Source organism: Argopecten irradians, chromosome 2, assembly GCF_041381155.1.
Source record: "Argopecten irradians isolate NY chromosome 2, Ai_NY, whole genome shotgun sequence".
In the NCBI taxonomy this organism is placed as follows: Eukaryota; Metazoa; Mollusca; class Bivalvia; order Pectinida; family Pectinidae; genus Argopecten; species Argopecten irradians.
Genome location: NC_091135.1, coordinates 55,981,526 through 55,994,548, shown reverse-complemented (window position 1 = coordinate 55,994,548; position 13,023 = coordinate 55,981,526). Strand labels below are relative to the sequence as shown.

General features: G+C 36.4%; 1 protein-coding gene across 1 annotated transcript; it reads left to right on the top strand.

Moving 5' to 3' along the window:
* Positions 1–7,403: 7,403 nt before the first annotated feature.
* On the top strand, positions 7,404–12,727 carry LOC138316734 (uncharacterized). Its single transcript, XM_069258393.1, has 5 exons — positions 7,404–7,828; positions 8,248–8,383; positions 9,073–9,185; positions 9,581–11,667; positions 12,468–12,727. The coding sequence occupies exons 1-5, from the start codon at positions 7,635–7,637 to the stop codon at positions 12,725–12,727; spliced, it is 2,790 nt and encodes a 929-aa protein (XP_069114494.1). The 5' UTR covers positions 7,404–7,634.
* Positions 12,728–13,023: the final 296 nt, after the last annotated feature.

The window sequence follows — 13,023 nt, the reverse complement described above, 5'->3', positions numbered from 1 at the left end:
GAAACCAAAATGAAAAGCTAAAAATGAAGAATGCAACGGATCAACTGGTACTTTTGATAGCCAAATAGCCGAAAATAATAATATAGATTGTTAATTAATGTTTATACTATTTTTGATGAATTGTATTATTTAAAGAAATAATAAACAACGTTAAGATGGTTTGATACATGTATATGTAAAGTATGCGAACCATTTTGTAGTCAAAATGGTCGTAGTCATAGAAAGGTTTGGAAAAGGTTTGTCTCGGCAGAAGAGGGGGTGTCACGACTTCACTCCTACATAGCGGACCGTCACAGTAGTGAATCTAAACATGACTAATGGTAGCTTAGTGTACGAGTTAGTTAAGTAAGAAGAACAGACGAAACATGGTCATTTATCATTCAACGTTAGGCTGTGATATTGTAGACATTTTGGACTGAAATGTCTTACATTTGACCCCCTATATAACCATTTGTTCACTAGAGAGACACATATGGCCTCAGGCAATTTCGGCATTGGTCATATGATCAAATCGGCTGAAAAATGGTCAGATAAGTATATCAGTACCCATTAATCTAAAAGGATAAACTTTGGGTTAATGTTGACGAATTAATAATTATTACTTTAAACGTGGAGAACAAATAAATAAGTTTAACAAGACCCATGAGATGTAGGATATGAAAGTTAATCAAACGGGACAACGAAAATCCTGATCATATACATGTATCATAACATAGGCTAACTAGGCAATCTGAGGACCAATTACTAGGTCATGTTGTAAGGTATGATTTACTACTATACAAACACTGAAGCATCGCTTACCAGGCACATCAACTAGGACAATATGACAAACCTCTTCTAACTAGGTCACCGTAAACGATGTAATGAATGGGGGTTATTTAGACTACTGCTTGGTCAATGTCACTGGTATAAATACATCATTTTGTCGATTTGAGAAGTACTAAGGATTAATAGGTTTATTTATTGCTTAGCATCTGATCACATGCAATGATATATATATATGCATAGGTATATCGGGTATCTATATGTTCTGAGAAAAGCAGTATCCTGAAGTCGTGTCTTTTTGTGATAATGTATATCTTCACTACTTTTTTAGTGTTACCTAATGGAATATGGTGCAGAGAAACCCAAACAGGTTACATTATAAAACCGTTGGTAAAAGTGAGACCTTTTGCAAAAAAGGGGAAAAGATTGACTAGAATAGATGATCTTTTAGTCACTTCATCAAGTCATGCAAAAGGGAGAGTATATGTAACTCTTTCATCCTATCATTGTGGAAATATATAGGGTATTTGCTGTTTAATGCTATGAAAAGGCCCGTATTTTAAAAACAAGTTAATGTCATATAGATATGTATTTAACTACGTATCTCTGCGTTAGGATGTATGCGTTAATAGTATACACTTAATTAGACATGATTTCACAAATTACAAATTACTTGAGTGTGCGTCAAATTAATCACATTCTATCTAATTATATTGAATAATTTTACTCAGAAAGAAAACAATGCTTGATTAATTTCATTTTAAAGCGTCATCAAATGATCATGCAAACGATATTAAACTTTCAACACTTCCTATGACTACAACTTCAAATAGATCCAATAAATAATTCCAAATAAGTTATTAAGGAAACTAGATACTACTCTTATGTGAAACATCTTATGTTAACCACACTAATACATCAAAATTGCAAATAAATAAAAATGTCTCAGATAAATGAAAACGATGTAGCAAACAATAAGGTCATGTGAGGGATAATAGAACACTTTGGTTACCTTTAAAAGGTTGCAGTAGTTGTGAAATATGTCCACACCTGCTTATGATACACAGGTGTAAGGTGAAAAATGGTGCGATTTATTTGACAAATGGAGCTGGGAGGACTCGTCTATTCTCCGTCTAAGCAGCCTTGATCCCCCATCTGTCTGTTTTAGACCATGAGTGGGGTGAGATATGATAATGTTAGCTATATCTCATTGTCTGTTGTAAAATATGACAAATTCTGACGAAATACATCCCGCATGGTTGAAGGTTGAGATGTTTAGTTAACGTGTTTTAGTCCCTATTAACACATTACTAAAAGATAACGTCCTCTTTCTGAAACATAGAATAGGACACCCGGTCACAGACAAGAGGTCACGTGTGCTTTATGTCTATAGCTATATGCTTTATAATGCTATCTCGTTGCAGCATACTATAGTATACCTTAGTTGTACACACTGTCCATTTGTTATAGATCAGATAATCGGATTGCACATTTCATGTATATCATTATATTGTAATCAAAAATATAAACTGTCATACTGGAAAAAAAAACCAGAAAATATATTTAAAATCACACTTTTGGTCCCAGGAATGTTTTGGAAGATACAATACAGATATTTGAGTTTTCTTTGTGGTCACTATAAATGTAGGCTACGAGGCGCAATACTAGTGAAATCGACTACCGAATGAAATGTTAACTTTACCAGAATTAAATCTTCAATAGATTAAAAGTAAGTTTACACTTCTTAGAATAGACTTTAGTGTTAATTTATCTCAAATTGAATTTTGATAAAAAAATACAAAAAGTCATACTATAATCTCTTATTAAGAGTTGAAGAGTACTGACTTACATAGACAGAGTTTTTTCTGATAAAATCTTTAATCATACCACAGTTCAACCATTTATTTATAGCACTACCAACTCCTGATGATCAGTTTATAAACAAATTAAACGCTATTCTTTTTAATTTTCTGTGGAATAGTAAAACTTACAAGGTAAAGAGAGACATGATCAGCAAAAATTACTGTGAAGGGGTCTCAAAATGGTAAATATATGGTCATTCATAGATGCACTGAAGTTGGGATGGATTAGAAAATAACTCAAAAAGTCAGACAAATGGCAAATTATTTTAAAAACACACAATGATTTATATATGCTCTCACAATGTGGTCCTGATTTTTAAGGCTATGTAAAAAACGTATTAAAAATAAATTCTGGAAAGATGTTTTTCTAGCGTGGACAAGGTTTAATCTTAAGGCTGATATAATAAAAACACAGATAAAAGAACATCAGGAAATTTCCTCTGTTGTATGATAATAATTTGGCTATTGGCGATAAAACTTTTTTTTTGTAAAGCTTGGTTCAAGAAAAACATTACTGTAGTAAATGACTTAGTGAAGGATAGTGACACATTTACTGTTTACAGTTTTGATAAATTCACACAAATTTATCAGTTTAATACTAATTTTTAGAATATCATTGTTTATAATCTGCTATCAAAAATATCTGAATGAATCCGAATCGGAAATGTTGTCAGATAGAATATCCTTTTATTCCAACTAATATAGAATATTTCATGAGATTTGTAAAAGGCTCAAGGGATCTGTACAATATAATGACAAAAAATAATATTACTCCTACAGGGAGGAGAAAATGGGAAGACTTAAGTCAGTTGAATCGTTTGAAATGGGGTGATATAAAAAAAATCCCTTTAAAGAGACGGAAATTCTACTTCAGTTGTTCCAATATAGATTATCACATCATATCTTGACCACAAATTCTTTAATGTTTAAAATAGGATTGTCTGCCTCGCCTCTCTGTTCTCTATGCAATCTTAGATAAGAAACAATAATTGACATTATGTGGTAATGCTGGGAATTTCATAATTGTTTTACAAAGTTTGAAAATACTCTTTGACGCAATAATTATTCCATTTTCCTTTGATAAAGAAAGGTTCCTTTTTGTTTAGTTACTCAAAATGACAGTAGGATTTGATACCAAATGGACAATAAAATTACAACTCTAGCTTTTCCCAAGAATGTGACTTACGTTCCCTCCATACTGTTTCAACTTTATATGTCGAAATTAGTTATATCTGTTTATCATGGAGACATTGGTAACAAAGGTAAAAGAGTAATCTATAAACACCTAGTTCAAAAGTCGCTCACGGGAATCTATTTGATCTTTTGTTTTAATTTCATAGTCAAATTATACTAAATCAAAGAAAATAATGTCGTGGTAAAAAGAGCAGAGAATTCATAGGTAGCCAGAAAAAATCGTATCTTTGTTTCACTGAAAGACGTTTAGAAAGCATTAGGCAGCAAATATAATGAAAACACCAGCGTGATACATTCATATTATTTTCTAGACCACAAAGGAACTGTTCAGTTACGATGTGAAAAGGGAAGCAACTCAAACAACTTAATAACATACTTTCATTTAGATATTTAAAACACAAATCTATCAAATACAAACTGAACCGTTTTATTACCACTTAACTGCCATATAGTATACCATGTAAAAAGACTAGATTATAGTTTAGAGGTAAAGGGGAAAGACATTTGGTGTAAATCCCGGCTGAACATACTATATAGAAATTGGCCAATAGTTATGGTTGAATTGTCAGACATTTCGTCCTCAAACTGTTGACGTCATGCAAGTGGATATGTCATTATTTCAGAGGATCGTAACAAAACAACAAAAATGTCAAACAAAATGATGCCGGAAACTTCCGCCAGACTATAAAAACTTGTACTTCCGGTGTGCCGGGTCACTCGGGTCACGTCAGTATAGGTCGCACAGACGTTTTAAACAGAATTAACTATAACACAGAGTGTTCTATGAAGAGAGTCTACTCTGATTTCAATTTTGAGAGCAATTGACACATAGATAGAAATTGTGGACACAACTTTTAAGAATCTTCTCTTGACCACCTTGATAAAATAGTTTTAGTGATTTTCAAGATGAATTGTTGCTTTGTGGCAAGTTAAAGTTTTATTTTCACTTTCGATCTTTTCGTCATAGTAAAAACTGGTTAAGTGTTATACACATTTTTCTCTCCGTCTATCCGAGGTTTAAACTTTCTTTTTATAAAGTTGCAGCACTGGAAGTATTTTTAATTATAAAAAAATAAAAAAAAATCTTTTTAGCGTGTACACGTAAGAAAAAGGTTCGAAAGATGACGAATAATTCCGAACTCTTCCGAACATCGTCGCGACAATCTCGAAGTAGTTCGACCTCAGCAGAATGGATCTACAAAGAAAATAATGCTCGCACATTACAATATTTAATACACACAACATTGAATTACGGCGATGTATTGAACGTTTCAAATACTTGCTCTGTGGACATATGCCAGCACGATTTGCTCATACTAGCAAGAAGGAAAACCTTAAACAAACATGCTAGTTACCTGTATTACCACGTGCAGGGCGTGTGGACGTCGGTCACGGGATACGATTCGGAAAACCCGAAGGTACTGAACATGGCGGTGATTGAAGGCGCTTTATTCAAAACCAGGAATATGCGATCCCTAGATTTCGGCCGACATATGCTTTTGGGGAGATAAATCATCAAGTAACATGTTCATGTTTAAATATCAAATGTTTAAGCGACATGTCGTTACAGTGAAATTAGCGTGAAATATAACTTTAATCAGTGAAAAATGAGTCAAAATATTCTTTTTAGAAATTCTGTTTGTTTGTATAAAAAGGATTTCTATTGTAGAATTTTGTATGCAAGAAATTAAAGAAAGTATAAATTTGACAGCCATTTTGAATTTTTGTGCTTCTTAGGCTCTGTGAAGAGCCGAAATTTCATCTTTTTTACATCAAACTTTCAGAAATCGTCATTACGACACAATTTTAGCTATATTGAGTCCGTTTCTGCTGTTGAAGGTTCACTGTTTCAACTTAACCTATTAGTCTAAATTTTGTAGCGGAAGTATTTTGATTTTTTTTTCTAGAGATAACAAACACTTTAATGTGCAAGATATCAAGTAAACTGACACTATAATAGTTTGCTTGTTTTAGAAAGAGCAAGATATTAGAAAAACAGTCACCAGAACTATTTTACATAAAGTGTTGAATCTGTTAAAATTGTGAAAAGCGTGATATTCTTAACCTTCAAAACATTTTGGTTTGGGCTATAGGTAAGATATATAGCTATTCTGGGCGAGTATAATGAGTTGACCGTGTAACTATGATTTCTAATGATATAAATGGATAAATCCCTCGCCCCATATTTACGTGGTTTGTCGTAATTTTCTTTAATTAGAAGGAAGGTTTTGAATGCTTTTGATCCTTAACCACGACATACCATAGTCTTTAAAAGTTGCTCTTTCTGCTCCTGCTTTCTGTTGACCACAAAGGGGATGGACGACTGGTTAGCCCGTTGTCAGAATAAAAAGACTGGGTGGGTGTTCTTTGTCTTTGACAGGATATATCAGTGAGATAACACTGAAATCATGTGTGATATTACAAAGAGATACAATACGATCGTACTGCAGCTTCACATTTCACACTCACAACACAGAAACATAAATTTCAATGCGGCAGAGGCCTCATAACTGTTCTTATGACATTAAAAATAATCAACCTACCAGCAATAAGAAACAGAAGTTAACAATGTGTGCAGTCTATGGTGTAGTCCGAATGTTATGTTGTTTTATCGATGATCCGATGATCGGCTCAAAGGCTATATAAATGCCCAAGAAGTCAGACTACATATTATTATAAAAAAGTATCATGCATACGGGTATGAATGGGTTTTTAATGATTTATATAAATGATGTGAATGCTCTGAAGAAAAAACAGGAGGCAAATTTTTTCTTTCGGTTATGGGAAGTTTTTGGTAAGTTCAGTAAATGAAAGTTTTCATCGGTTTATCAATGAAAAACCACATTATCATCACATTGCTATACCTGTAAAACATCCCTACTTCCACAGTCAATGGAATGACATCACAGCCTGTACTGGGCTGGTGTTGACCCTCACGGTCGTTAAACCGTGTTGGTGACAATCTGCGGCGTGTAGACAAGTCGCCAACAACTCGATCGCCCTGTCGTACACCTCCACATCACAGAAAATAATCCTATCAACATGCACTCCACACTTTAATGTAGGAAAGGTTTCCTTTCAAACTGCGTATAAAATATATATTTAGCTTTAAAGCAATTAAAAATCTTCACTTTTAATGCCTTCCTCAGATAACATGTTTGAGTGTAGGTGAAAAACCGCTCCTTCACAATGAAGTTCCGGCGATTTGATCTTTATCTAGTATGATGCGAGCTGTCCTGGACGCTGTGGAAATGGTAAGACATTTATAATTTATGTTCTCCATAGACATCCAATATATTTCACATTTTCGAAAGAAGGTCTTTTAATATTAGAGTGTAAAACTGATTTAAACTTTGCAAGCTTTTGTTCACCAACAAAATGATTAATGTTGAAAGATTTAATGTAGGTGACAGGTAAGACCCTAACCCTATACCCTAATATACCAACAAATGTTGGCATCACACAAATTAATACGAGAGTTTCATTGGTGAAGTTTTATAACACAAATTAATACGAGAGTTTCATTTTTTTTTTTGTTGATTAAATTTGTACATACGAATCTAATTCGTGTAAATATTAACACAAGAACCTGATATTTAGTTTGTTGTGGTTCTGATCTGGTAATATCTTAAACGTTCAGAAACTCAATGTGTTTTGTACTCAAAATCTTACTTATAAAGAAATCATTACAACAAGTAATCATGAATTTACGCATGTATGATTTATACAAACGGTTTTACATTTTTAATCTTTTAGGGCAGTCTTACATTCCATCTGCTGGTATGCTTGGGATTCCTAACCCTTGGGAGTGCCATGATTGGGGAAATCCCCCTTCCGGGCAGCCTTGAGAATTGTTTCCGGTCCTTTGCCAGACAGACATCGATTTCTCAAACCGTTGGTCAGGCGATCGGGTACCACTGTACTCAACAGTATATGTGGCGACAGGCTGGTGCCAACAACTGGCTGCGGTACAACATCACACGGCAGGAGTACGACTGGTTCTCGACGTAAGCAAATGATGACTGTTATATAGAAATTACCCAAACTGAAATGTGCTATTCATTCAAAACGTATCTGTCCTCAAACTATTAAATTTGCCAATAGATGACACTATGTGTCTCAATCTACCCCTGAGTTGACCAATTGTTAACTTAAACGACAAAGAGATTATGATTATATTGAGAGGTAGAGGTTATCGTATTCCGAAATATCTTAATATCAAACTGACTGATATCCAGGATGGATGAGATGAATTTCACTTCACGTGGTAGCTATTGATATCCTCTCATAAGGGCGTTTTCTATACCCTCTCACCTTGTTTATAAATGTTTGGTATTTCTAGTATGTGGTATATTTCCTCCCATAATTTCATTTTCTAAATTATGGTATATTCCCTCTCAAGATTTTAATCGATTTTGTTTTCTAGCTTGTTGTACATTCCCAATCGTAATAAACGATACGCCAAGAAACCAGAAGTTCGCGTCCGAAAGGAAATCCGAGCCCTGACAGACGTTGAACGCAATGACTACCACAGGGCTATCCAGATGCTGAAATCAGACACGGTACGTTTAGTAATACGTTGTGATCCAATAACTATTTCAGTGGAGCAATAGCATAGCATCAGTACGCCGTTACTGGCATTAGTGCCCGCGGTCTTACGCTTTAGTGAGGCTACACTAATCACACTATCGCAGAGACCAATACTAACAAACGACAACTGAACAAGGTGATTAATAATGTTCAAAGCAATGGAATGATGAACAGATAATGTCCATCGTAAAGCTCTATCTAATACACCATATGTAGTTGTTTTCTCCTTACTACTTTGTTCCATCTAAAATAAGAGTTACTTCCCATTGGATAGGCCCATGTGATTAACAACTATTTATTAAGCAGTAAGCATAGACCATGATTTGTAATATAAAAAAGAATGAGTCGATATGACATTGTCGTATTTTTTCTGAACAAGTATTAATCATTTTTTTAAAAGAATAATAATTAAGGAAGTGTGATTTTCTGGTTTCAGAATATCTATCCGATTCAAAAAAAGTACGACTTTCTGTTTTCAGAGTATTTATCAAAACAAGTATGACCTCTGATTTCAAAAAAATTATCCAAACAAGTATGACTACTGACTTCAAAGTATTTATCCATACAATTATGAATTCTGACTCTTAAGTATTTATACAAACAAGTATGACCTCTAATTTCAGAGTATTTAATCCAATTAAGTATGACTTTCTGATTTCAGAGTATCTATCCAAACAAGTATGACTCCTTCGCTAACCTACACACAGGCCTGACGACTACTGCGTCTCACGGTGGTCCTAACTTTCTTGGCTGGCACAGGGTCTACCTTCTTATGTAAGTTAATAAAATAGATAGAACGATTGATTTGTTTATATAGTTTTACAGCACACGCAACAGGTTTTCTATGTGGCTAATGAAAAATGTTTTTGAGAAAGTATTTCACTCGTGTTGTATTTCCATTTGCACTATTATCTATCGTCACCGACGGCACACGCGATGGACAATTAAATGTGCTCCCCCAAGTGTTAGATAATAGTACAAAGTCCTTACCATTTTATACTTAAAGTCAAAAATCACTACGTACGTAGTCACCAAATCGTCGAATGTTTAAACATTATTGACTATTGGAACAATCACCACTATGTTAAGTTTACAACGTGGCAGGTAACCTTACCTCTGCTATGTATAACATAGAGCTATGTACCATGATGTGGAATTGTGTTTTCCAGGTTTGAGAATGCGTTACGACAGAAGGTTCCCACTGTTACCGTTCCTTACTGGGCATCCTCTATGGACTCCAAGCTACGGGATCCGACACGATCTAGTATGTGGACTGAACGGTTTTTTGGAAATGGGAACGGATTAGTAAGATCGGGTCCATTTGCGGATTGGATGACCAGATCAGGTCCTCTGATACGGAATATCGGCGAGTCTGGAGGCTACTTATTCAGCGATGAGGGAATCCAGAATATTCTGCGGGAAACAAGAACCGCAGCCATTACCGAGCCACAGGCGGCTCCGAACAATAACCTAGAGTTCTTACATGGCCGTATCCATGACTATATCGATGGTCAAATGTCGATGTTAGCGACGTCCTCCCAGGACCCATTGTTTTTTACTCATCATGCGTATGTCGACTTCATTTGGGAAGTATTTAGGAAAAGGCAGCGAAGTTTAGGAATAGATCCTGAAACGGATTACCCGGATGTAGTCAACCACACCCTTCATACGGCGACAGCCCCGCTCGGGTTCGGCAATCTCCGTAACATTGACAGTTACAGCAATAGGTTTATTGATGGAGTGTACGAGTATGCTCCCGTGCCCTACTGCTCGTTAAGGAATCGAGATTGTGGATCGCCGTATCTCCGTTGTGAGATAAACAACTCACGTGCTTTCTGTGTTGCAGTAACTGGACCCATGTCACCATCACGTTCAGATCAGAGTTCCAGGACACAAACCCAGTCTCTTCCCAATGATAGCAATGGAAATATTTCTCAACAGAACATAGACAGTGCACAATCAAGTAACCAACAACAGCAGCAGCAACAACAACAACAACAACAACAACAAATTTTGAATAATGTTCATCTGATGAAGTTTTCAGGTAGGTTTCAGACTATGATGAATCCTAAATTTCTTGGAAGACGAAAACGGACCATATTCCAAGGGCCACTGTCACCTGCACATAGACTGCTAATGTCCAATACAGGAATGCCGTTTGGACGCATGAGCGGTGGAATGGGACAGACGACTGTTCAAAGCAATAATGCACGGCCAGCGCAGAGTATGACAAGGACAGAAGCTGCTTCACCTTTGTCAAATCAAAACTTCGAAAGACGATTTTTTGGAGGTATGGATCCAAATCTTCTGACACCTTTGGAGGAAAGCGTCTCTAATGCCACACTCAATCAACAGAGGCAGGCAATTACGTCGGACGACGCGTCAACAAACCCTCAATGTCCTGCCATACCGATACATCAGGGCTATCAAAATACATACAATTTAAATGGTAGAGCAGATATTCGTCAATGGGTATACCTACCGGTCAAAATAATATCACGCAGACCTCCTAACTATCGTACTTATCGGTCTTTTCCCGTAATGGACGGACGGGTCTCGGAAGAATCAGACATTTATTCGCCGCAAGGGTTCGACAATTTGAAGGAACGATTTACGTCTGGGAAACTTGCCACAAATCCTACATGTCAAAATGGAAATGCAGATTCCGGAAAAGTTTTTGTCCAATCAAATGGGATCAATTACTTTGGGACTTACAAAGAATATGCAATTGTGGATAGACGGCTAGCAATATCCATTGCAACAACATTTGTGGCTGTGAAGAGTCCTTCAGAAGGAGCGACAGATGTCATGTTGTCCGCCTTTGATTCCTGTGGAAGAGTATGCATGCCTTTCTGTCGTGTACCCGAGTCTAATATAGGCGAGATACGACCCTGCTCTGGGGCTGTCCGGGTAACAACAGCACACCCGAAGTTGTATGGCTTGGATTACGGGGAGGCGGTGCTCGGGACTTGGTCAATGACGGGGGCGGGAGGATGCCCTACACTGGATAATGATCACGTGTTTGTGTCGTTCTATTGCGATTACGTAGAGACATGGCCTTTTGTAGGGACGGAAGTTACAGCCACACCACCCGCTGCTGAACAAAATGTGGCAAGAGCTCCAAATGTGGCAAGAGCCCCTAATACGCAAACTCCTTCTGGGACAGGGACTTCAAATATGCAGACTCCTCTCGGTATCCGTAATCTACAGTCTCCTCTAAACATCAATAACAACCAACCAGCACATCCTAATGTCGGTAAGTGTTGCTAGTTTCTGTAAACAATAGAACAATATTCTAATATATGATATCACGGCAAAAACATATCGTATATATAGAGAATAAATGGTTAGTATCTTACAATACAAGGTTTATTTTGGTGCAAGACTTAGGAAAACCGAGATGACGAGGCTTTGCCGAGATACTGACCGTGTATTATGTTTATCCTGCAACTATCATGGCATTCAAAACGTAGAAAATTGTCAGTTATTCACTTGGTTTCGCCCGAAGCGAGACGCGTCTTTGATGCGGAGGAAAAGATTCATTCATTAAACCGAATGAGTGTGTACTCCTTTTTACTGTCGTGAGAAATATATAAGCGCGTTCACAAACAGTACCAGTAATTCTATTCAGTGTTTAATATGACTGAAACAATATGAAAATACTCAAAAAACAATAATCCCCCATCAGAGAATTACAATTATGTACTTTACAATACAAACCTTTTCCATGAGCGAAAAAAGAGACGACATCGCCATTCGAGATTTTCGATATCGTAAAAATGACGTCATCCCGGTGAATGTGACGTCACGTTTTAGCGGGACTGACTGACGTTTTATTCATCGAAAGGTAAAAGTTCGGGGTCAAGTAAGAAAATGTTCCGTCGTATTGACGGATAAAGCACAAGTTTATCCGGCAATAGTTATCCGTGAGTATGTGCGGTAGTTGCAGGATAAATATATATATGCAGGGAAACATCCCCAAAAGCACGAAGCTGATGATTGCTTGATATAGTAGCTAATTAATGCGTTATTAGATCTATACCTTGTATGTTCCAGCTTGTCATACTGGTCAGGGGTGTGTGATTAATGACTTCTGTCGTCCATGTCTTGATGGCACAGTGCGCATGTGCCAGGGCAGCTGCTCATCCTATGCGCAGTGTCGAGGTGGAATGTACCGCATACAAAATTGTATGAATGGAATGATGTTCGATTTGCGGTCTCAAAAGTGTGTTCCTGGATTTAACGGATGTCAAGCAGCCCCGCAAATGCAAAACCCAAATATGCAGATGATGAGAAGTAAAAATGACTCTGATTAAACCTAAAGATACGAAAACTGGTTAATGGAGGAAACACAATCATATGCAAAACTCTGCAAAATGATACATGCCTAATGTATTTCTGAAACATATTCATTACCAGCTTATTATTACCTAAACAGATTTTATCATAAAGAGTACTCAATAATTATGTCTTCTAGGTTTTATTCTCAAAGTCTAAAATATAGATTTACAATATTCCACATGAGAGTCAATAACGCTCATAAATGTATGCAATTATGGCTCGTTATGACCACATGTTTCACAGCCTGGTTAGGTTAGGAATGTTGTATTTC

What these genes read in the sequence shown, in the direction of transcription:
- LOC138316734 (XM_069258393.1), top strand. Translation starts at nt 7,635, where the DNA reads ATGATTGGGGAAATCCCCCTTCCGGGCAGCCTTGAGAATTGTTTCCGG. An exon ending in GAGTACGACTGGTTCTCGAC is followed by an intron (nt 7,829 to 8,247) that starts GTAAGCAAATGA and finishes TTTGTTTTCTAG; the next exon opens with CTTGTTGTACATTCCCAATC. An exon ending in AGATGCTGAAATCAGACACG is followed by an intron (nt 8,384 to 9,072) that starts GTACGTTTAGTA and finishes TTCTGATTTCAG; the next exon opens with AGTATCTATCCAAACAAGTA.